The following is a 25,930-nucleotide window of genomic DNA, read 5'->3' on the forward strand; positions in this document are numbered from 1 at the left end:
ATATTTAAATGTATGATAATTTATAAATATATGATAATTCTTGCAGATTAGGCCAACCTGCATATGGACTTTTTATGGCCATAGATGTTAAGATCAGAATAATCAAATTTGCATATAAAACTCAGAAATTAAGATGGCTAATTCCTCAGCAATGCCCCAACTCTGATAAGCTGGGAATACCAAGGATGGAGTCATTTATTTTTTGGAATTTCCTACTTAAAGCTTTGATCACTTTAGTCCAATTGAAATGGAGAGAATTCTGTTTTTTTCTTGCTCAAATAGAGATGGCATAATGAAGAGGGCTAAATTTGAGTGTGTGACTGCAGCGTCCTGGACTCTTCACTGTTGTTCATTGTAAACACTTGTGAAGGAAACAGAGCTGTGGGTTCTGGAGTCAGTCTGATAACAGACTGACACATTACCTTCAAACAGACCTTTGGAAAAGTCTGCTTTCAACTTACTGTGTAGTCATTTGTAAATCTCTGGTTCATAAGAGCATAGATTCTTGGCATGTGTGATGTTCTCAAAATATAAAATATGGTATTATAAAACCAATAAACTAGACAAATACAAAAAGTGAACATAGAGAAAAGGTTCATCAGCTGATTTATTAGACCTACTATGTGAATGAGTTAAATTCACAGTGCAGGTGCAATGACAGGATGTGATAGGACAAGAAGGTTGCTCAGGCAGGGAGATTTATGTGTGATTGAAGCTGGAAAGCTAGGCTGCTGTGTTGACAGGTCAGAATCCAGTTAAGTCCTCTGTGCTGACAGGATCACCAGAGCACTGAATTGCTGTGTCTTCTACCAGGGCTCAAACCCACCATAAAGTTAAGTGTAGACTTGAGTCTAAAGTCCAAGTGAAATCAAGAAAATACATACAACAATAATTTATTTCTTGTTTCTTTCTTACTTTTTTTTTTTTGAATTTTTTGTGACAGACTTTCATGTAGTCCAGGCTGGCCACGAACTTGGGTTCTCCTGTCTGCACCTCTGCAGTGCTGGGAATACGGACATGCACTACCACATCTGCCTAGAATGCAGTTTTAGAAACCTTTTAAATGAACTATAAAAACATGTTTAAACTGACCAACTTTTGTTTTCAAGTTTGCCACCTAAAATATGCCTGTTAGTATGAAGGCTTTAATTATCAGTGAGCTCATTAAGAGCTTGTTATTTTAATATTAGATAGGCTGGTGGTGACTACAGCAAATCATGTCACCTGACAGGGCCTTAGTTTTGTATGTCTAAGTGAGGTTAGCAATATCCAACTAATTTAAATCAGGATAAAATGAGGTTGAGTATGTGAAAGAACTCTGATTCTAGGATATATATAAACTATAATTTAAAGTTCTATATCTATTTTCAGTCTTTAACTTAATTATAAAATATTTAATAACTAATGGACAGTCACAGAAAAATGTTCAGGATATATCACTTCCTTATACTACAAATAACTGTGTATCTCTGAGTGGTTTGCACTGCAATGTTTCTATGTGAGAATTAGTGCATCTGCTGACTTACTGACACAGACCAAACAGAGTTAAGCTAGGACCATTTGGCTCATCAGTGACACAGTCATCATAGTAAAGAATACTGGTGGATGTTTATAAATTCTATTATGTACAAAGGAATCTGTGACTATACGGTGAATGAACTAAAACTAAAGTGAGGCAGAATACAAAAGCACAAGGCAGGGAGAGCAACTATGCAATACATGTCACCACTTCTTGCCTTCTAACTACAGAAATCATGGTAGCATTATATGATGAGTCTTCACGGAGCTGCATAATCACCCCTCATGGTCGTTGCTCAGGAAGTCATTGCCACTTGAATACAGTAGGCACTAGATGAAACAGATTGTTATTTTCATCTTAGGACAGCAATAGAGATTTGGAATGATGAAGTCAAAATTACTGTCTAAAATAGCACTGTTGTATTTGTCTGTTTGCATGAGTGAAATATATTTAGAGCACTGACAGAATGTAAACAATCATATTTAAATGATCAATTACTAAAAGTAAAATACAGCTAATTATGATAGCTTCAAAAACTCTTCTCATATGTATGAACACACTGCCTGGAACATGGCAGATAAATGAAATATGTGTTGCATGAAAATACAAGGTTGATTAGGCTCCAAAAGATGTTTAGAATCAAGTAACATTGGACATGGCACAAAAATGTTTAAAGTAGAATTTAGAATGTGTAGGAAACAAGACCCCATATCAAATTGCTTCTTAATTTGTGAGGCATCTCAGAAACAAAAAATACATAGTATTTCCTAGCAGGTTTTAAATGATCACTTTCCTTACCACTTGTCACCATTTAGAATTCTGCTAAGTACTGTGACTTCAAAGGCAGAAGAGGAGCAGGAAGAAGAACAGGGGTGATTAAGGGAGGAGAGCTGATTTATGCAATCAGCACAGGGCAAGGTGTGGAGGGGAATGCAAAGGAGGAAGACAGAGGCTCTTTAAATTTACATTCAAGTCAGGGAGATCAGAGTTTTCATATGGGAAACTAAGTTTAAAGTATATTTAATCAAGATTTAGGTTATATGTCTAAAAATCTCATCAAACTATAAGAACTGTCTACTTAAAGCTTTTGATTCTAGTTAAAACTTATATATGATCATCAGTTAATTTCTGTGTTACTTTCAACACACATACACACACACACACACACACACACACACACACACACACACACACACACACCCAGCAGGTTAATCATGGGGACTGGGCAAATTAGAAGTAAAACTGTAAAGCAGTCATAACTAAATACGAAGAATGCTAAGGATAGGATGGTCAATGAATGTCAGATGCAACAAAGAGCAGCTGGAGAAGATGAAGGCCATAGAAGGAAGCTGAAGAGAGCTAAGAAGTTTGACTGTCTCAAGCGATACAGTCATTAGAAGGGTCCAGAGTTCATAGATCCTGCTCAGTCCCCTCAAGTGACTAGTGAGCAGAATGGCATCCCCAGAGTTACATGACTTGTCCTAAGCTCGGGCCCAACTAGAAAACCGAGATCTGGCTCCTGAACATAGTGCCTTTCCTTGTACACAGCACTGTTGCACATCATGAGTTCAAAGGCAAGACTGGGATTCTTTTAAATTCCATAAAGACTTAAAATAATAGCTGAAGTAATAAAACACCTAAAATTCTTTGGCTTTCTTAAGTAGAGTATAAATACAGCATGGTAATTTAGCATTAGATGCACTTTAGTTTAAAGCTATGCTGTGTAACAAATTTACTAATAGCATATCATTTAGAATTAATTATTAAGAGTGCAGAGAGTCAAGTTCTGTGTTTACCCAAGATTAATCTTTTCTATATAAAATACAAAAGTTTTTACCAAATAGTATGTAGATTCTATATAATAAGCCTACGAATCAGAGGCAAATACCTTAATGGAAGGAACTACTTGAATTGCATTGTGTTGTATCTTCAAATGGAGGTTAGAGCCTTCAAAAAAAGTTGAATAATAAATGGTGATTAACACATGAAATCACACATACTTACCTAATTGCTCATAGTTGCTTCAATATAAATATGGTTTAATAATGCTAAAAGAACAAGAATTCAAACTAGCATTAGGATAAAGTAGGTAAATGCTTTTAAAATGAAAGCTCAGAACTTTCTAGGCTGAAGTGCAGTGTTACCTACAGGTTCTTATTTGTAAAACATTAGTGCTAATCTTATCTCAGAGACTACAATTGGAGGAATGACTAAATTGTGGAGCTGTTAGCTTGAGCTCCAGAGAGTTCAGGATACTAAGTGGAGCTCTGGGATTTAGGTCTGCTAATAATATACAATGAGGGAAGATTTGAAATATTGAAAGGAGCCCTGAAAAGAAAAGTAATTGCTTGGTCTGCTATAGCACCAGCCTGTTGTAACACATCCTCCCAGTTAAATCCTTTTAATTTAATGAAAAAAATTATCCTTAATGGGAAAAGAGAAAAACCTTGTGTTGAGTGTTCTTATGGCCAAGGTTTCTGAAAATATTTGAGACTTTATATTGTTAAAAAGTACATTTTTATTTTACACCCATATTATTTTATACCCAGATATATTATTCCCATAATAGTTGTTTTATGCTAAAGTTTCATACTGTATTAAACAAAGAATTTTGAAATTATTTAATGAATATTAATACTGTCAGGCTTTAGGAAATCATCCAATCTGATACTTGTATTGTTAGAAGAAAATAAACCTCTGCTGTCCACTGCAAAGAGCCATATAAAGTCTAGAATTTAAGCCTGCTTATCCTGGCGACTGCAGTTTCAAATCTTGAACAAATAAGCAAGCACAAAATGGCCACAAGTCTCCTAGTTCTCAGAATAAAAGCTTACTTTCACTGGAAGAACTCCCAGAACAAAATACCCTCCACTCAGTCGCAAAGATTATGTGGGCAATCTTTATATGCATACAAGGCTTTGTGATTCTAGTGGCAATAGCTATAACTCAATTATAGAGAAGAGGGGTTAAGAAGCTATTTGCACATGTTTTTAAAAAGGCTGTGAGAAAAACACAATGGGGCTGGGCTAAGGAGAATTGGGGAGATTAATAATATAGGCGTTCAGTTTCTCCAGACAGAAATGTTCTTTAAATTGGCTCCGTACAAATCACATGATTGAACACTAGGAAATTATTAAATGGTTAATTTTATGATGTGCATTTTTGGACATAGAAAAAGACTACTACTAGAAATGAGGCATTCAAAGATGTCCCCCAACTAAGGATGCTTTAATATTCCCAATATTTTAAGAGAAAAGGCTGATAAATTTATGTGAGACTTGGAAGGTCAAGTTGTGAAAACCTCAGGCTGAATTTCAGAAATGTTTGGGCTGTGAAACCTAGGGAGTATGCAATCAGTGGGGAGAAGACAGTGGGGAGAGGAAGCAAGGGCAGCTGGAACTATGGAGGCTGACACTGGTGTCCTCGGTATTCACTGGCTATACCAGAAGCTGGCTAATTTGACATCACAAAATTAAACACCTGGGTTTACGCCTTAAGTCTCATGTGTTTAAAGGAAGCAACAAATATTTGTCAGCACTGTTAAAAAAAGATCGCCATCTACGATGACATGTTACAGTATTTGAATGTAAGCAATTTCAGCTACAAAAATGAACTTTACAGTTTAAATCGATGGCAATGAATAGCTCTCAACTGGAGGTGGTGGCTGACACCTATATTTCTAGCACTCTGGAGGCAGAGGCAGTAGGAGCAGGAGTTAAAGGCCAGTTAAAAATTACCTTGACAGTGTGAGGCCATCGTGGACAACATGAGACCTTGTCACAACAATCACCACCACTACCATTACCACAACCACCACTACTAAGCTTCCAGATAATTATAACAAGATATGAACAAGACAAAATGCTAATTTCAGAACTGCTCTACCAACTAAATCATAATCCCTGGAGATGAGAATCCAACCTGACCTTGTTATTAAACCATGCCACTAATGTCTGTGTATTATTGGAGTAAAATCTTCCATTTTAGGTTTTTGAAATGTGTGTGTGTGTGTGTGTGTGTGTGTAGGTCCATGTATGGAGATTTGATGACACCTTGCTGGGGTTGGTTCTTTTCTTTTACTAGGTGGGTTCTGGAGATTATATCATCAGCCTTGGCAGCAAGTGTCCTTACCTGCTAATCATCTCATTGGCCCATATATACTCAATTTTAAAGGGAAAAAATGCTGTTATTTTAATGGGGCTTAGGACTCTTCTGAAGCACACAAATGCAACATTTAAGGGCATATTCTCTGACATGATTATGCTAATAATTTTTCTAGTTCCTCAGAGGCACAGTGGAGATTTTGTGCTGTTTTCAAAGGAGACTATTGGTTTCAAACAATTTATTTGAATTATTAGACTCAACCTTAGGTGAGTTGCATGGCAATAGGTGTTGTAGGTACCAGCTGCCTTGCTGAACTTGGACTTTTTAGAGCTAAAATGAGGGTTTTGTTTTTTTTTTTAAAATAGCTTTGAAGCTGGATGACAAATAGCATACATTTGCCATGAATGTTCTTCTCCCCATATCCCTATAGATACAGATTTCCAGGCAACATTTTATGGCAGGTGAACCAATATAACCATAAATGAGATTAATCCAGTTTCCATTACTTCATCAAGAGCAAGGCACAGTGGCACAGGACTGGAATCTATATGAATGCTTATTTGTGTATATATATAACTTATAACCAATTCATCTAATTACTAAAGGCCAAGAAAAACTAGTTTCCCTTTAAAAACCTTTCTTAATGTTGAAGATGGAATCCAGGGCTTGAAGATATTAGGCAAGTGCTCTGCCGAGGAGGTACAGTTCTTAAAACTAGTGTTTGTAGTTAGAAATAGGTGAAAGGGTATTTGGATAATGTTTTCAGTACAATCCTTGGCAATTTGAAATTGTACTTCTCTATTCAATTTGGTTAATTAACAGAGTTGAATTCTAAAGTCCCATGTATTATTCCTAATAAGCTGCTAGAGTTGAAAAGATGCAGGTAACAACTCTTTTCTCTATGTATACTACATTAAGTACCCACCTAATCTGCCTATACCATCTCCACTAGGCTGGCAAACATGGAGTAAGTTATTTATTAAAAATTAAGCAATTTTAAGTGTTATTTATTCTTAGATAATATGTTTAATGAGTGCCCATGGGAGCAATCTCCGTTGAAAGCAATGGGTCCAACCATTAACTAAGAACCACAGACTGTGTTGTATAGTTCCCCTGTCTTGTAAATACAGGGAAGACTCAGAAAGATGGTGAAGATCGTATTATGTGTTTTTAAGGAAATGAGTTTATTTTGCTTCACTTATATTTCTCAAGAAATAATCAGCATTTAAAGCCCTTAAGTCTATTTACCTAACCCATGAATCATTCATATTGTTATCCATTACAAAATGTGAAATTTGGAGACTAATGTAATTTCTAGGTTCCTTCAGGTCTTAATATCTTATATTCAATAAGCTTGTCAGTAATTTTTTTGAGTAATCATTCACTTTCCTTCACTAAGATTTATATGCCAGAATTACTTAATAAATTAAAAACATGCTTCAGTATTCCATATATTTATGTGATGATTTTCATGTCTTTATAATTTATCCCTGCCAGATAGATCTTGAGATAGCTGTTGTGATATGGAATCAGAGTGGTCATTAAATGGAATGAGTATAAAGAGAATAAAATAATTTATCAAAACTCTAGTCAACTTACAAAATGATGTTTTTGCTTTGTGAATATCTCAAGGGAATCTAAGTTCTTCCTACCAGGATACTAGTTCTAAATCTTCCTTCTACTATCTTTATAGGTCAGACAGACTCTCATCTATCATAGCAGCTCAGATCATCCATTTTTCTGAGATGTGTTAGAAATGCAGTCTTACACTGCTCCTCACTCCATCATTTCCACTGCATGGAAATGCAGGTGGCTATCAGCAGTCTGGGGTTTAACAAGACCTAAACTTTCCTAAACCATCATCCCAAAGCAATGGGGAAAAATATGGGCCTCTAAATGGAACACTGATCATGTTGGTAATTCAGTGTGACAGGGTCTGGAATAATGTGCCAGAGTATGGAGGAAGGGTGAGCTCTCTGTCAGATGGCAGGAAAAGGCTGTAAGAAACAAGCAAACCTCTTAATAATAGTCATAAGATTTATTTCCAAACTAATTTAACATAGCCAGTTATCTTCCGTTCATGAAAAGAAATGGTAGACCCATAGTGAACAGCAATTTGTCTTTTTCTGTCCTTAGGGACAGAATCAGGATGATCCATCTATGGTCCCATCATTTGAACCTTTTAAAAATTACTGATACTTATTTGAAATAGTTGACCAGGATTTGAAGTTCAGTCTATAATTTACACTTAAGATCAAGTAAATTCTCTTTATGAACAGCAACCTAAACCAAATGAATACATCTTCATTTAAGCAAACATCTCTTGGTGAGATTAATAATCCCATTTATAGGGAATAGTTTTGGATAAAATAGTTCCCAGCAATCAGAAACTAATTTATTATTAAGCACAATCTTTGGTTTTGGTGTTGTTTTAGTTGACAAATAGACTAGCTGGGAAATTTGGAGCCAAGTTTTAAATCTCCGGAAAATTATAATGAAGGTAATAATGTTGTTATACAGATTAGAAAGTCTATATGAAGGGCCCAGCAATGTAGTAGTTTAAAGTAGATAATTCAATATTGGTTATTAGTACTGATAAAACCTTTATTGTCACCCTTCTACCCCCACCTCTCTTTTTTAAGACAGAGTCTTCTGTAGTCCAGATTGGCCTAATTTGCTATATAGCTAAGAATGATCCTGAACTTTCTACTCATCTTAGCTAACTATGGTAAGGATGCCAAGAGTGGCTGAGTGAAGGACCAGTCCTCCTTTCTTACAATCCATATAGATCTAGTTTATTTCAAAGAGAAGCTCTGGCCTTTATCATGTTTTATTTGAAAAATTAAATAGGGTAAAAGTAGGGCCATGGTGGTAGATTATTATTGAATTCCAGTTGGGTACAGTATGTGGGAAGGAAAAGATTATTAGTGAATTAAATTATAGGATTCTCTTTTTAATAGCTAGTTATAACACGGTAAACTTTTTACACTACCTACTAAACAGCAACAGATTTCATCCTGTTAGAATTCTAGATTGTGAAGTCATTGGTACAAATCTTACTGCCAATCTGAAGAACAAGGAGGCCAATACAGCAGTTTCTGCAGCAAATTAGCAAGTAGCAAGAACGTTCTAACATTGTTTTCTCTATTCTTAGCTCATTATTTTATGGTTCTACTGTTTTGATCTGTTGTGAAGTTTTTGTATTTCAATTGTGTACTTTTAGGTAAAGTTATTTGCAGTGTTTGACAGTAGGCTGAAGAAAATCTCCCCAAATGACAAATGCAAAGAACTAACAAACTAAATGGTTCTCTCACATTCCACTGAGATTCCAAACACCACCAAGAGAAGAAATTGAAAACTGAAAATATACTGCTATTTTGAGGAGAGGAGAAAACAGAGAAACAATTCTGTCAACAATAGTCAATTCATTCTATGAAACTTGTTTGAAATAGACCAGCTAAATTACTACTGTGAACTACCACCAGGCCAAAGACATGGAATACTTTGGGGAAAAAAAAAAGAACCGTATGTGCACTAGTGCCTTTAAGACAATCAAAATATTCATGTGCTTATGTTCTTTAAAACACAAGTAGGTTACTCCTAAATGCTGTCTTTGATAGTCTGTTGAGAACAGTATCACTCTTTTAATACTTTGTTTTGGGGGGGGGCAGTCAGGGTATGGCATCGCACAATGTAGGACTACAGTGCCTACAGGAATGCACCTATGACCCCATCATCAACCCTTGTATTTTCTTAAGGCTCAAACCACAAATAAATCATTAGGATATTTAATCTGTGTATAGCCTAGTAAGTACAGACATATACAAGAGATCCATACTGTTCCAGGTAAGTATTCTTCCTTGTGTTTAACATCGTTATTTGTACAATAGTATTCAATATGGCCAAAGAATAGAGGATCAGAGTCAGTACTTCATTCTCGGGGACACTAGGATGACAGTCGACACATACCACTTAGCATTGTATTTTATGATTATTTCAGGAATAGCATTTGAACAATGACACTAGCTTTTAAGAATTATTTTATCTTGCAGAACATAAGAGATGATTTTTATAGAATATATAGAAGAAAAGAGCCACACTCCTTCAAAAATGAGAATTTACATTTAAAAATGTTCCCCTCAAAATATAAAGTAGATGACAATAGTAGTATAAAGTGTAAGCAATATAGTTATTATGCAGCTCCCTGTTTTGAGGGTCTTGGAAAAGATTTTATTTTGTGTGGCTAAGGAGATCACAGGTGCCATGGAACTGACACACTGTTGTTTCTGTTTAATTTCCAGCGCTGGTATTCTTTACTTACTGACTCTTTCATACTCCAACGATGCAGAGTTTAAGTTTAGAAGTGAACACAACATGGTACTTTGGTCACATGAGGAATGTATGTAACAGAAGTCAAATTATTTCTTTAGGGCCAGCTCATGTGTTACAGAATCAGGTCTTATTACTTTTCCCAGTTCCTCTGTTAAAGGTTAAGAAGGGATTGAGATTATTTCTCTTATTCATGTCAGATTGATTTCTTGTCATAGGAAAAAAGAACCTATCAGCTACTGCTTTTTGCTTCTTTTTGCTACTTTTATGTAACCTCATAGGATCTACAATAAATAAAATCCCAAAGAGTATTACCCCACAGAACCACTTTCTGTATAGTACTTTCTGATGTGAGAAATTCTGGCTTTAGTCAGCTAAATTTATACCATTAGCTTAATAAAGATTAAGAAGAGAAACTTTCTCCCCTTCAAAGTTACACTTTGAACAACTCAAATACTTAAATACTGCAGGAAAATTTAAGGGTCAGTTTTTTTTTCTTTAAAATCTTATTATTTCCTAAAAACCCAGAAAGTGTATAGAACAGTGTAGAAACAAAGCCTAGAGGATGAGTGAGAAGGCACACAATTGCTACTGAGTGTCAGAATCAATCTTAAGGAAGACACTTTTGTTTGAACAAGCTATTTTCACCATGCTCATATAAGGAAGTGCTTTCCCAGTGGCAACACTGACCACTGCATTTCAGTTGTGTTGGTGGGTGTCACTGTAGTCAGTAAAAAAACTCAATTTTTCACAAGGAAAACACAAAGAAGGTAAAATCTAGGAAGGATAATGTACCAAAGACATCAAGAAAACTGAGTAGGAGTTGGAAATTATTAATAATTTTGCCCTAAATTTAAACACAATTTATATTTGAAGGTGAATTTCACTTTATAAGCAGATGCTGGCCAGTTTTACAGATCTAACAAAGGATGGTGAGTTATTCATTAAATATGATGCAATTCTCTCATGATTTTAAAATGACAACACCACTCTCCTTTTGAACAGTAAATTATACCACCAACCACATAGATACTACTATAAAGTTTAAATCATGTCTTTTAATTTTCATATTTTGTTCTCAGAAAGTTTACAGGTGCCAATCTATTAAAAGAATCCCTCGGGGTCTGGAGAGATGGCTCAGTGGTTAAGAGCACTGACTGCTCTTCCAGAGGACCCAGGTTCAATTCCCAGAACCCACATGGCAGCTCACAAGTGTCTGTAACTCCAGTTCTAGGGGACCCTGACACCCTCACACAGACATACACGCAGGCAAAACACCAATACACATAAAATAAATAATTAAAAAAGAATCCTTCAATGTATGTTTAAGATATATTTCTAATTCCGTTAGATATTTTACCCTGGTTGCTTTCACTTATGAAATTGAAGGGTTCAAGGGCAGAATATTTAATATTTCAGGTTTTTTTTTTTTTTTCTTTTCTTGGTAGGCAACAGAAAAGAGGTCTTATAGTGTATATCTGTATGTTCCCCCACCCCAGGGCATGCTAGAGAACTATTAGTTTTGCTTACATTTTCAGGAATAGTAATACTTGCCAGTTTCTCCTTGTTTTCTCTTGTCTAACCCTACTTTTCAACAGTTACATTTGCTATTTCCAGAGTTTTCCAGCAGATGACTTAGTTGTACTTGTAGCCACTTTCTAAGTCACACTTTCCCCAAATTATCATAGGCCCAAAATTTCTGACAGACTCTGGCCCATGAAAAAAAAAAAAAGAAGAAGAAAAAAAAAACCCAACTTTTTTTAGTGTTAGGAAATGGCTCAGTGGCAGAGTGTTTGCTCAGCATTGGCCCTCAGTTCCCCCAGTTGTCCCCCTACCCTCAGGAGTGCTCGCTCTCTCTCTCTGTCTGTCTGTCTGTCTAAAAAACAAATTCAAGAAACAAACAAACTAAAAAAAATTAGTGCTTCAAATGCTTAGGGACAGTGCTGTTTCTTTGTGTAGACTTGGATTTGAAGAGCTGTTAAATAAGCTTTATACCTTTCTTATTATACAGACGACTATTTCATGTTAATAAATCAAGAAATTTCAACAAAGTCATAACATCAAATCTTTCACTGCAGTTCTAATGCTCATGTACTCATAATGGCAAGGTCTTTGGATGCAAAAACAGTAGCACAGCTAGTAAGAATCGAAAGCTATAATTTGTTAAAGCTTTTAAATATCAGTGCTTTTCATTAGAGAACACAGTTCACCTCACATACCACTGGGCTATATTATTAATATCCAGATCCCCCAAACTAATGTGTTACTTCAGGAGAAAATAGCAACATTTTTTTGAGAGAGGAAAAATGGGGTGATAAGGAAGGTGAGGTGTTTAGGTATGAGGAAAGAAACTAGGATGTGAACTTGCATATTTTTACACTTAAAAATAAACAGACATCTGTAATCTAAGTCAATATCGATCGATTCACATGCTATTTTCTGTCTTTTCTGTATAAAACTAAATGATATGCTAACCAAATAAAACATGATATTTAGTAAAAAGAAATTAAGTCCTTAAATGCCAGACCTAAAGTTGATACTGTCAGGTATGGGAAGGTGTGCATATGTTTATGCGTTTAAAAAGAATACATGTATATACATGTTTGCACATGAGAATGACTCTAAAAGGAAACAAAAAATTGATAACACTAGTTGCTACTTTTCACTGTTTACTGTAGTATCTTATTATTTTGGAGATAAAGGTTCATGTAGCTCAAGCTGTCCTCAAACTTGCTATGTAGTTGAGAATGACCTTGAACTTTGTTCCTCCTGCCTTCATCTCCCCAGTGTTGGTGTTATAAGTGGTGTGGCAATCAAAGCCAGGGCTTTTTTCATTGTAGGTAAATATTCCATCAACTGAACTATATATATTCTTAGTTCTATGAACCTGGTACTATATGAATATTTTTCCTATTAAAATGTTAAAACTTACTATTAAAATAAATTTAAATGACTGATAAAATGTCACATCAGATTAAGAATAAAGATTGATTTTTTCCATTATACAAGAAAATAGTAAAAACTTCCTGTAAAATCTATCTATGCATATTTGACCATATTTCTTTTATTGTTGATTTACTGTGATCTAAAAATCCAATTGTCATACAGTATTGAATTGGGAAACACATTTTTCCTGTACTCCAGTGCTGCAATACTGTACATCATAGACTGTCTTAACAGCAGGCTTACTCTTTATTCACCTCCTTTGATGAGCTAGCCATTAGCCACAATTCCTTTATGAAAGTCAAGAAATCCTTAAGGAAACTTCAGAAAGATTTTAATGAATCTTATCTAGCAATGACAAATCTTTGATCTGTACCATTCTGGGGGTACAGAATCAATGTTAACTTCTTTTGACAAAACATCTTGCCAAAGACTTTTGGTGTTTGGGTAAAGACAGATTTCAGACTAGGTGGCGACTCACCAAAGCCCTTACCTAGAGTTTGGAAGAGGATGTCATAGTTTCAGTGAAAGACACTTGGAAAGAAGCAAGAAAAAATTTACATAAAGATCCCAGTTTTCAGACAACCAATTAAAACTCAAATTAAGCCTCACTCATTTAAATATTAAATAAACTATTAAACAAATCTAAAGGAATGACAATAAATACATCAATTTTCAATGGTAGCTGCTTAGTAAAAATGACTGAGAGTATATTCCAATTTCATCCTCTTCAAACTGTGCAGCTCAGATAAATGTTTATTTTACTGAAAATATTTGCAAAATTACAATATAAATACATGATTATATTAAGATAGGATGACTATATATAATGTTTCTTATCTATAGATATAAAATGAATGCAATAAATATAGCACACTCTTGATGAATTGTTAGTACACAGTGTTTCTCAGTAAAGTACATACAACCTATTATTAAAGCAACAATTATCTAGTTTTCAAATATACATCTTCAAATGTGTTCAGGGTAGAAGGATACACCAAATCCCCCAGCTCCCTTTTGAGTTGGTGAAGGTTAATACTTTTGCAGACTTTGAAATATCCTATTTATTTTAGCAACTTACAAAGCTCTTTATATTCCTTACTTGAAACTTTATTTCTTTAGTCTGGTGATTTTTTTAAAATATAAGCTAACCATACTTTTAATTCTAGTGCTGTAGTATGTACTGTCCTTTTATAACTTAAACACATTTTAACAATGGAACGGAATCATTAAGAAAGTTGTCTGGTCAGATTTCCCAAGTTAGTTTTTAGAGCATTATGGGAAGTCTCAAGTAGATATAGTCTGAACTGCAACACTAATCTGGATTAGGAATAGTTTTATATTATTCTAGTCCTTAATACAAATATGAAATCTACTTTAAAATTCCTTGTTAAATGAACTGAGGTTTATTTTAAAACCATCACCTGCCCTTCTTCTCCATTACACTGACTTAATAGAAACCTGTTACAATAGTTCTAACACAAACATGTGCATGCAAGAGATCACCCTACAGATTCTAGCTACATAGTTACTGAAACACATCCTGCCTGTCAAGTGGCATAAATGTACATCTTCTATATACAAAAGGTAAAGTGCATTATTAAATTAGTGAACTGACAGATTGTCTGCCTGGACCATATAGCTTTCAAATAGACAAATGTGAAATTCTCCCATTAGAACCAATTATTTCAAGAGGCTCTAAATAGCTTTTCCACCCTGTCATTTATTTTTTTGGCCATGCTCTTTAGTGCAAATAAGCTTGTGTTTGACTCAAGTTTAAGGGACATGGCAGTTTGGGGCTTTAAGAAGGAAAATAATAAAATGTGGCAGAACTTGAATATCTTTATAATACATTGCATCTTTTGCATATAAGCAGCACTAATGTGCTGCCTTCAATCGCTAGGAGCACACAACTACTGAGGAACCCGTTTCCAGATTTTATACTATTAGCTTATATTACTACAGTTTGAGTCTGTCCACATTATGCTCGATGCTATGTGCAAACATCATCAATGTTTTAGCATTATACAGTGAACTAGTAATTTTGGTTACTAACTTCAATGCTCATTTTTTACTTCTAACATCCAGTTTCCTTAAGAGTTTAATGCCTTCAAGGCAAGGATCCTGTTATTTTGAAGAATACCATGTACACTTGCAGCTCCATTTAGGTTACAAATGACAATAAATAAAATTTATATTGCACAGATAAAAATAGTAGCTTATTTTATAAGATACATGGTAATACACATCCTAAATCCAGATGTTTGAACTGGATCACAATTATGGCTAATGAACTCTTGGGAATTGTTAAGTATCAAAAAAAAAATCATATCATCATACCATTTTTCAATGAATATATTAACTATGTAAAGGCAAACAAAGGATTGGTAAAAGTCTTAGTGACTCTAGAGTGTGTTCAATTGCCAGAATATATATGTATCTACCCAACCTGTAGCTTTGAGATGGCAAAAACTTTGAAGTATACATACAAGGTAGAAAATCTGGCTATTTAACTAGTTCTTTACTTAAAAAATTAATGTGAAATGAAGCTAATAATATGTATATACAGTGAATTAAATATATTTATCTTCATGTCTGACATAGTACCATGTGTATATATGCATGTATGTATATACACACTCAAACCTCATCAGACTAAAAACCAAAAAGAAATCAGTCCATCCTAATGGATATAAATATTTTAAAAAGGAAGATAAGATTTTAGGAGAGAGTATACACTCACAGCAATAGTGATAGGAACAATTGAATAATGGAATATTCACAGCTCCAGTTTGCCGAAATCTGACAGGTTGATTATTATTGATAGGCACTATGATGGGCAGCAATAACAATCAGTAGTACAGTAATTCAAGTGCACATCACTCCTTCATATACCCAAACTACTTTTTAGCAAGCCTACATAGTTACGTTATTTTACAGTTAGGACTGTTTAAGAATCCTTGCTACTTTTATAGTCTCAACACCCACCATGTGCTATTGACTTTAGTACTAACATTATCTTCTAACCTTCAGTTGTTCCACAGTGATCCAGATGGTTCACAATGATAATGAACTGAGTGAGATTCCATCATAGTACTTCAAGAAATGTGAAATATAATCTGCAACCAACACCAGTGGGTATATCTGGGTTACTAGCTGCTTGTTCTTAAGTATCAGAAACCAATGAAATCAATTTTCTTAATTCATTCCAGTTTCTTTAGTGACCTAAGTGCAACGTGTTTGGGGAAAAAGTTCTGGAGGGAAAATTGTTAAAAATAAATTCTGAATTACTTAAAGCGTATCAGAGAAGAGAGTCACACTCTGACCTCAATCCTTGCAGCCAGCTCTCACCAACGAGAACTGTATTTGGGGAGCTGAAATCAGTGTCTGTCTCTTAAACATGAGTATATGGACTTACTGTGGGGTAATAACTGATCCCAGGACCAAACACAATTTCATTTAGAATAAAATGTATCCCAACAGATGAAATTTTAGTCAGTTAATAAGGGGTACTGGTACATGTATATTCTATACCCACTTGTTTAAAAATTGCTTGAGTGTTTAAAAATTCAGGTGGCACTTTCTGGAAAGTGAGTTTTAATACAGGCAAATGGATATATTTTGTATAGAGTAAACCTCTTTAAGAATCGGAAGGAGCACCTTGGAAATTGCCTGAATTTTCCATTTAAATGTTTATAACCAATCTCATTTCCAAATATTGTATTTCCCAGACTGCAAGTTTGTATTCTAAATGCTTTTTTTTCTTCTCAGCAAAAGAAGGTTTTTCTTCTGGAGTTAAAGTATCTGTATCAATATCAGGTTTATAATGGAAGTTTGACATGATTTTAAGGGCAGCAAATGCTAAAGTGCTACTAAATATATTAGATGTATTTTTACATCTAATTTTTCAATCAATTGGTGCACCAACCTTATGAAATACATGAATGGTGAAGCATAAAATACAACACTTTGAACGTCCATGACAGATCTTAAGAAAAAAAAAAAAACAAATGCAAATGACCACAAAAGGCTAAAACATCAAAATTTCCATAGCAAAGCCACTGGATGAAAACCTCCCTCTCAACAGTGACACAAACATAATTCTCAAAACTTTGGAAAGTCAGTAAAATATGTAGTATAGGGAACAAATATTGTAACTAGAATAATCCATTAAAACTCTTCCATGGCTTTGATATGGCAACTAAAATTGTAGGGTTACCACAAAATTTGGAATTATAGAACACTATATATAGTAACTGTTAAGGAATATGATATTGTATTTGAAAGGTTTAATAACCTATTAAGATTTGATTTTTTAGAGTGGTATTAGTTAATATTCAGTTACCCAATGAACAATATATTCCTATTTGTAGTTTCATAAAGGAATATACTATACTTGGAGGTCAATTTCTATTTCTGTGGTAACTGTCCTACAGGTAAACTTAGCAACTTTTAGTTAAGTATGAATGGGACTTTCTTTTCGGGGAGGATTTGTTAATCAGAAATTCACACTTTCATATTAAGTAGATGCATCATTTTCAGGATTATGTCATAGTGCAATGTAAATCTTAGCTATGGTGTTTAACGGTCAGAATGTCACATTTTGTGCTGATCTGCATACTTCAATCGTCTGGAGCAGCTGAAGCAGCTAAACTATTTAGCTCTGGGGAGGTTAGAATTCCCATGAGAATCATAGTGATCTATGTGTAACATAACATGAGAATCAGACTTCTTGAAGTATAAACTATTAGAGGTATTACTAATAACAAAGGGCCCAAAGGAGGAAATACTTCTTCAAATGATTATGGATCAGTACTTTTAGCCAATTAATGATTTTTAAATTTTGCCTGATGGAGTTCAATTTCATGCTAGTCGAGGCATTCTTGTTCTTCACCACTGGCCCTTCTGCCATCCATTCTCTTTTCTTTATGGCTGTTGCAAATTTTCCTCATCTCTTCTTCATACTTGATAAAATTCTCCCCAAACCTTGTCCAAGCTTTGAATGGAACAGTAATAGTATTACGGTAAGGTGGCCTCACCTCACTTACCTTCAGGAAAATTCCATATTTATTAGAGCCCACATCAAAGTAGAACCTTTTATTGTCCACTCTGAAAGAGGTCCCCTCTGGGAGTTCAAGTGGCTCGTCATCTCCGCATCTTCGTTCTTCTATATCTCCTTCGCCATAGTCTTCAATCAGCTGAACCAAGGCATCACGAAACTCAATCATTCCTTGTGCTGGGAGGACAATAGTCTGTTCCTGGCCCAAACTGTGGCCAAAGTAACCTATCATGCCAGTGCCCCGCATCATGGTTTGTCTGATCCTTAGGAAGCGGCCTCGCTGATTCTCCTTTAGGTCTAGGTAGTATTTCCTATTGTCCCTCTCGATATAGTCTGTTTTGAGGACACTGTGAGGATGCTCTTCTGACCCCACTGACACTGGTGGGGAGGGTGCAGAGTGCTTCTGCCGCTTCCTGGAGACTTGCTCTTTGCTCTGGCCATGCTCTTGCCTGTGGCCTTTCAGACCTAGGTGGGCATAGTGTTCGATGAAATCGCCCAGACAGTCCTTCAGCTCTGCTGCCACCGACAGGGAGAGGGTCAGTTTACTCTTTCTGATATTGTCCTGCCGGCCTCTCCCTATCCAGACTTCAGCTATCTTTAGGAAGCGGCCCCGGGAGCTTTGCTTCACGTCTAGGTAAAACCTTTTTTTCTGGATGTCCACTCGTTTGGAGGCCAGCTCCTGGATTTCGGATGCGCCCCCAGCCTGATTAGGGGTGGCTGACGCGGAGTAGTGGGGGTAGTGAGAGTGCTGGGCCTGGGGATAGAGTCTACTCTTGCTTAGGCCAGAGCCCCCTACATTCTTGCCTCCGCGACCACGGCCGCCGCCGCCGCCACCTCCCCTTCGCCTGGCTCTTTCCATCTTCAGCTGCAAGTGACAAACAGACACACGGGGTGGGATGGGGGAGGGGTGTTGAGAACAATCGCAGACGCCCCTGGGTCCGCACTGCCCCCGCCGCCGCCGCCGCCCGGAACCCCCACTCTGGCCCGGCTCTCGCGCTCCGGCCTCGGCCGGCTCCGCACCGCGCACGCAGCATCCCTCGGCCGCCCCGGGCCTCCCGTTCCGATTCCTGCATGCCGCCGGCCGCCCAGCTCGGATTCGGCAGCCCCAGGGGTCCCCCAGCTAGCCGACACTCACATCATCTCCGTCAGCGCCACCGATGCCCTTCACGACCACCGCCGCCGCCGCCAGCTCTCGGCCCCTCCGCCGCAGCCGCCGCCTCCCCGCCTCCTTCCCCGCCGCCGCCGCCGCCGCGCGCTCTGCCCCCGCCGGAGCAGCGGGGCAGGGGCATCGCCTGCGGCGCCCACCGCCGCCGCCGCGCCTCCTGCGGCCGCTGCCTGGATTCGGGCACCGGCCCCACGCCGCGGGGAGGGCGGGAAGGAGGCGGGGAGCTGCCGGCGGGGCCGAGCTGCGGACCCCGCCTCCCCAGCCGCGCTAGCGGAAAGAGGGGGGCTCGGGCTCTGCCTCCGGGCGCGCCCTGATGGCAGCCAGCGAGCGGGGACCCGGCGTGCGTGAGAGCAGGCTGGAGAGGTGGCGGGAGCCTGTGACTTCCCGCGGCTCGCCCGCACCTGTTTCGAGACTACATTTCCCAGCGTGCCCAGAGGCCGTCAGTTTTGAGCATGCGCGCTGCGCCGTCCTACAGGGATGGCTGAGGAGGGAGGGCGGCGGGGCTGGGAGAAGTTGGGCGGGGCCCTGGGCAGAGTGCAAGGGAGGTTGGTGTCCAGAGCACATGTGTACCTGGGCGCTGGCTGGTATAAAGTTAGTATATGTGGGACCTCGCCCGATGCCTGAGTTGTGGGCTTTGGTCCTCAGCCCTCCATAAGTCATCTTGCTGAAGGAGAAGACCGTGGATGTGGCTGTTCTCAGGGTAACGTGTCTTCCACGCTTTGCTTCTCCCCTCTGCGTACCCTGGGCTGTATCTACGCACCTTGCACCCTTGGTGTCCCTCTGGCCCTCTGGGCAGACCCCTGGGGTTGTGTTGGGGAGATTCCTGGAAAGGAAACCCGTCCCCTTTCTTTCTCCTTCCGGGGAGAGGGGCCTGGGAACCTCAGGCCTCCTCTGGTCCCGTCAGTTTGTGGACTTTCCCGCCCCTTCCGCCGGCAGCCGCTGCCTCGCGTCCCTAGAGTCCGGCTTTCAGATGAGGGCTGACATAGCTAAGTCAGGGGAAGCAACCGGCTATTACGGTTGGGCAAAATGTATTGGCTCTCTTAAATTCAAGTCATTGTACTTAATGGGACTTTTTGTCTTGTTCAATGACTTGTTCTCTGATAGACGTGTAAAAACCTGGAGAGCAAGCAATCTTTAGGATGCTAATTCAGATTCTCCAAATTACAGTAATTTAGGCTTTATTTTTCTTTGGTTTTGTTGAGGCAGGGTTTCTCTTCTTGTAGCCCCTCACACTTTTAGCCCAGGCTGTCCTCGAACTTAAGACAGTCTTGCCTACTCTGCAATGCCCTTCCTGACCTTGTGTTGGAGACTATGCAAAGCCTGAGGTTGATAGGGCAGTTGAGTACTCGACATCACTGAATATTAATTCGTCTTCCCTCCTTTCTCCTCTTGCCTTGAGGATGGAATCCCCTACTCACCTCCTTGTTACAGAGCTCTGCTATAGAATGACATCCCAGTTCTGTGTGAACTAAGCATATAATCCTTGAGCACTGCTCCAGACATTAGAGACAACAACATGAATCGAACAGGGAGAAAATTTATCCTTTTAGAGCTTAAATTTTAGTGGGAAAAGACACACAAAATACCAAGTGTCAAAGTAAAAGTGAAAGAGGAATGAAGGCCAGTGGGGGCTGGGAGCTGTAGTTTTCCAATAGGTCTTCACTGTGAAGGAAGTGACAGATCACCCTGTGGCTATTCCAGAAAAAAGAAAGTACAAAAGGCTGAAGGAGGCTGCTTGTAGCTAAGAGCAACCTAGAAGGGTCACTAAGGCAGAGAAAATGAGGCTGCTAGTGATTTGTGCAGGATTTGTTGATTGTTTTGGAAATTTGGTGCTTCATCCTGAAGAGTTGGAAACTATTGGAGATTTGTCAGGGATTCCTTAAAGCCAGGTAGTGGTGGCACACACCTTTAATCCCAATACTTGGGGAGGCAGAGGCAGGTGGATCTCTGTGTGTTTGAAGCCAGCCTGGTCTATAGATGAGTTCCAGTACAGCCAGAGCTACACAGAGAAACCCTGTTTCGAAAAACCAAAAAACAAAACAAAAAATAAAACAAAAAACCAAAAACAAACAAAAAACTTACAATTTGTAAATATATACATATGTATATATAATATAATTTGCCAACTTAATAATTTTAAGTACAATTCAGTGATATTAACTACATCCTTCATGTGCAAATATCACCACTATCTGCTTCTAAAATGCATTTTTTGTTGTTGCTTTGGGTTCTTGTTTGCTTGTTTTTGGATGCTGAGCATTGCTCATGCTAAATATCTTTTACCGAGCCACAACCTAGCCCTATATCCAGAACTTTCTCTTCATCATAAGCAGAAACCATGGAACCATGGAAAAATAACTCCATTGCCTCCTCTTCTCAGACCCCAATAATTTGTAATATATCTTTTCTCTTATGAATCCACCCATGTCAGATAGTTCATCTAAATAGAACCATAAATATTTGTCCTTTTTGTTTCTGACAGATGCAGTTCATTGTGTTTTCAAGGTCCATCTGTGTTATGGTTTATAGCTGAACTTAGTTGCCAGGGTGAATTATATTTCATCTTGTATATAAGGGTGAATTATATTTCATCATGTATATGAATCATATTTTGCTTATCCTTTAAACTATTGATAGATAGGTTGTTTCCTCCTCATGATTTGTTTCATCCATGCTCTCTTGTTAATTTTATTTTAATTTTTTAGGTTTAGCTCTTTTATTCTAGTTTGTATTTAATTTGAATTAAGGGTTCATCTTCAGTCTTTTACATGTGGAAATGCAGTTTGTGAACAAGGCTTTTTTATTTAAACCTGCTTGGTTAAATTTATTTCTAGGTATTTTATTAATTTAAATGCTGTTGTAAATGGCATTGCTTTTTTTATATTATTTATTTTGGTGTATGAGAACAGCAGATATTTCTGTGTTAGTCTTGACTCTGCAATTCTGTTGAATTTTTTTTTTTTTTTGTTAGGTTTAGTAGCTTTCTTGTCAGTTCCCTAGGGTTTTTACATATAGGATTGTGCTATCTGTTAAGTTGCACAGATAGTTGTACTTTTTCCTAGTTTAGATGTTCTATTAGTCATGGTTCTTCAGAGCAGTGTTCTCAACCTTCCTAATGCTGTGACCCCTTAACACAGTTCCTTGTGTTGTCGTGACTCCAACCATAACGTTATTTGAGTTGCTACTCCATAGCTGTAATTTTGCTACTGTTATGAGTTTTAATGTAACTATCGGATATGCAGGTCTGCCTGGTCTACAAAGTGAGGTCCAGCACAGCCAGGGCTACACAGAGAAACCCTGTCTTGAAAAACCAAGAAAAAACCAAACAAACCAATCAGAATGGGATGTGTAGAATTTAGATTGTGGATAATTCAGTTCCTCTTAATGACAAGAATTGGGAGGAGAGTGAAATTGGAAGACAGTATCTCCCTTGGATGTTTTACAACACAGGTTGTGGATAAGGAGACAGGAGAAAAGGGTAGACTGTACACAAAAAATGCCTGTGATAATGTTAGTGACAATCATGGATCCTAGATATGTTGGGAGAAAAATACTCTTGCAGAAAAGCAAGAGTGCTCTGTGACCTAGTGATTTCACATCTAGAAATTTATCCTGTGGAAATAATGGTTGAAGATATCCATATACACAGGAAGTTCACTGAAATTTATCTGTAGTGAAAATTTTGGGTAACCTTCCATTAGAGAAGAGCAGAGTCATAGTAGCTGAAGAGAAGAACTCTAGACCGACTTTAAGAAATTAGATCAAAGCCAGGCGGTGGTGGTGGGTGCTTTTAACCCCAGCACTCAGGGGGCAAAGGCAGGCAGATCTCTGTGAGTTCGAGGCCAGCCTAGTCTACAGAGCGAGTTCCAGGACAGGCTCCAAACCTACAGAGAAACCCTGTCTCAAAACAAAACAAATATTTTTTTATTAGGGCTGGGGATGCAGTGTTAGAACATGTGTCTAGCATGCAGAAAGCTATAGGATTGATGCCTAGTACAATATAAAAAAGATGGCTATAGTGTATTAATTACTAAATATTCTTATTAACAAGAATATTTTCAGTGGAAAAACCAGAGTCAAACTGACTTCAGCCATATCTTCCCATACCCTCTTATAAGTTGCTTCCTGAAGCAGGGTGGCCTTGAAACATTTGGACTATCTCTGACCTTGCTTCATTACTTGCTATGAAGCCGTTTTTATGGTGGTCGCCTTTATGGTTGAAAGATAGCAGCTTGAGTCAATCTTGATATACGTTTCTTCCTTCACATCTAGCCAAAGGTAAAAGTGTCCTTTCTCGTAGCATGGAAGTAGTAAACTAAGTATTGTTGCTGTTGGACTCCTTTGGAGCTAGTAATTGTAGCCAGAGGATGGTGGACCAGAGAACCGAGACCTGGGTTATAGTTCTTATCCCAGAATGATTGTTATGAGTAATTCCTGTTGATCTTAATTAGGTTTTACTTCTGGTACTACTGATGAGGTCAGTTCTACACAGAAAGTTTTAGTACTAGTGCATTTATGTTAGGGAAGGCTAAGTTTAGGAGAGTAGAATGTTATTAAAATGTATTGTACACAGTGGGCCTCTTCCCTTCTTTCTTAATATGTGCACATATGTGTATGTATTTACTTTTTGTGATGTTGGAGAATGAATCCAGACCCCATGTCAGCTAGGTACTCCATCACTCATAGAGGGATATCACTAGCTCCCTAGTGCTTCATTCTTTTAACTCTTTATTTACTTAAAAAAAACTAAAACTTTGATAAATTTGTTCTTGGGATGCCAATTCGAAAAGCTATAAAGCAGTACTTATCATTTATTTTCAGATTTATATTATTGCTGGCTTGTATGAAAGATGTAGGCAAGGGGTTGGGGTAGGAGAAGGAAAGAGAAGATGGATGAGAAAATATCATGCTTGATAAGAAACAAATTATAGAGTGTTGAAACAGGTTCACATACCTGACCCTCAATCTCATTCTGTCCCCTGTAAGGGCACCTGGCGACTAACACAGATTCTCCTCGCTTATTCTTTAACTTTGTGTATATAGTCAGACTGCTGTGTCTGTGGTTCACATTTGCATATTTCACTAACTGTTCAGAAGTATCATGTAAGTGTATGTGTGCCTATAATGAATTGTAGGTGGAATTTTCTGTCCTTCCAGCTTGCTCCTGAATAACCACACAGAGACTTAATATTAATTATAAATGCTTGGCCAATACCTTTGGCTTGTTTTTATCTAGCTCTTTTAACTTAAATTAACCCATTTCTATTAATCTTTGTGCTGCCCTGTGGCTCGTTTACCTCATTTATGTACTTCCCATCCTGCTCACTCTGCATCTCCTGAGATGACTCCCGCTTCTTCCCAACATTCTCTCGGTCTGGTTCTCCCGCCTAACCTTATCCTGCCTATTGATAGGCCAGTTAGCTTCTTCATTCACAGTGACATAGACTCACACAGTGTAAAGGAATATTCACAATGAATCACTTTATCTTTTGCATTATTTCCTACAACTATTTTATTTTTTATGTGGGAGCTCATGCTCTGCACACGCGATTTATTGACTGGAGTATTGCCCAGCTCCCTTGTTCTTCTTGTGACAGGGTCTCATACTCTATCCCCGGCTGCCTTGGAACTCACTATGTAGCCCAAGTTGGCCTTGACTAGTGGCAGTTATCCTGCCTCAGCCTCCCCAGTGACTGAATTACAGGAATAAACTGGTATGCTGGGCAGGAAATGTGCTATGAAGATGAAACTTGAAGGCAAAAACGAGTCTGGGACTAATTAACAGTACACTGGTATGGCTTTCTTCCCATTTCTGTTGCCTTCTGTGTGCTGGCTTTCCCCCCATGTAGGCTTCATTCATGGCAGCATAGTGGTTGTAGAAGGCCTGAACTTTACATTCTCAAGTAGAAGTCATTAAGTTAGGTAATTTTCTTAAAAGAGCAAGACTATTATTCTTAAAAATAGTCTTATACATCTCAAAAACTCCTCTTGTTCATGTATTTTGTTCTTAAAGCAAATGCAGGCTATGGCTTTGATCTTAGGCCTGAGTTTGAGGCACTGTGCAAGGGAAGTGAGGATTCCTTTTAGGCCAATTGGGTCCACTATAGGAGCTGTCTTAGTAGGTAACTGTTCATTATCTGAAATAAATTTATTGTTGGGATAAAGACAGTCTAGTGCAGAATGGATGCTGTCTAGGCAACCATGAATGTGCACTTAAAAAAAATGAGACCTATAAAATTTCATCTCAGGCTCTGTGAAGTAAGAGTAATAAATATAAGAAGAAAAGTCGACACCTAAGCAAGTTTTAAATGGACTTCCTTGAAAACTTTCTCTGCTGTTTCCCAGTTTATAATGATTGATTTTAGCTGACTTGCTAAAGCTACTCAAAGAACAGAGGAAATTCATTAAAAATAATGAATTATTTAGTTGGACAGTGAAATTCAGTTATAAAGCATTTCCCTGTGCCATGGATTCAGTTCAGGTCAAATCATTTTCCTTGTTTATGGTTTATTGGCAGTGCAACTCCTCACCATGACACAGGAGGGAGATGGGGAGGGAAAGGGGGATGGATGGGGAGGGACAGGAGGGGGGAGGAAAGTAGAGAAGGGGGAGGAGGGGCAAGACGGAGACAGGGAGAGGAGAGCAGAAGAGAGGAGAGAGATCCCTTTTCTGTTTTCTTTGTTGCTAGCCTTGTAATTTCATTGTTTTGTATTTGATTGATTTACATTTGTACCTTATTTTAGTTGGCCCTTATTAATACAAAACTGTATCTTATATAATATTTGATAGTTAGGAAAATGTGTTAGATACC

The 25,930-nt window shown here is 37.9% G+C and overlaps 2 protein-coding genes across 8 annotated transcripts in view; one reads left to right on the top strand and one right to left on the bottom strand.

The window, feature by feature from the left end:
* Window positions 1–19,174, bottom strand: part of Purg (purine rich element binding protein G) — a 31,416-nt gene extending 12,242 nt beyond the window's left edge. For 2 of the 3 annotated variants that reach the window (XM_027391292.2, XM_027391291.2), the window contains exons 1-2: window positions 19,090–19,174; window positions 17,944–18,819 (exon numbers count right to left, since the gene is read on the bottom strand). In XM_027391292.2, coding sequence (XP_027247093.1) covers window positions 17,944–18,813 — 870 coding nt within the window. In that variant the 5' untranslated portion in view covers window positions 18,814–18,819; window positions 19,090–19,174. Of the gene's footprint in view, window positions 1–588; window positions 18,820–19,089 lie in introns of those variants that run through there. The other variant, XM_027391290.2, reaches the window with a different exon arrangement.
* A 506-nt stretch (window positions 19,175–19,680) lies between these two features.
* Wrn (WRN RecQ like helicase) overlaps window positions 19,681–25,930 on the top strand; it is a 104,261-nt gene continuing 98,011 nt past the window's right edge. For 3 of the 5 annotated variants that reach the window (XM_027391286.2, XM_027391285.2, XM_027391287.2), the window contains exon 1: window positions 19,681–19,819. The gene's annotated coding sequence lies outside the window, so the exon portion shown is untranslated. The remainder of the gene's footprint in view (window positions 19,820–25,930) is intronic. The other 2 variants (XM_027391289.2, XM_027391288.2) reach the window with 2 other exon arrangements.

This window comes from Cricetulus griseus, assembly GCF_003668045.3.
Source record: "Cricetulus griseus strain 17A/GY chromosome 1 unlocalized genomic scaffold, alternate assembly CriGri-PICRH-1.0 chr1_1, whole genome shotgun sequence".
Taxonomy (NCBI): Eukaryota; Metazoa; Chordata; class Mammalia; order Rodentia; family Cricetidae; genus Cricetulus; species Cricetulus griseus.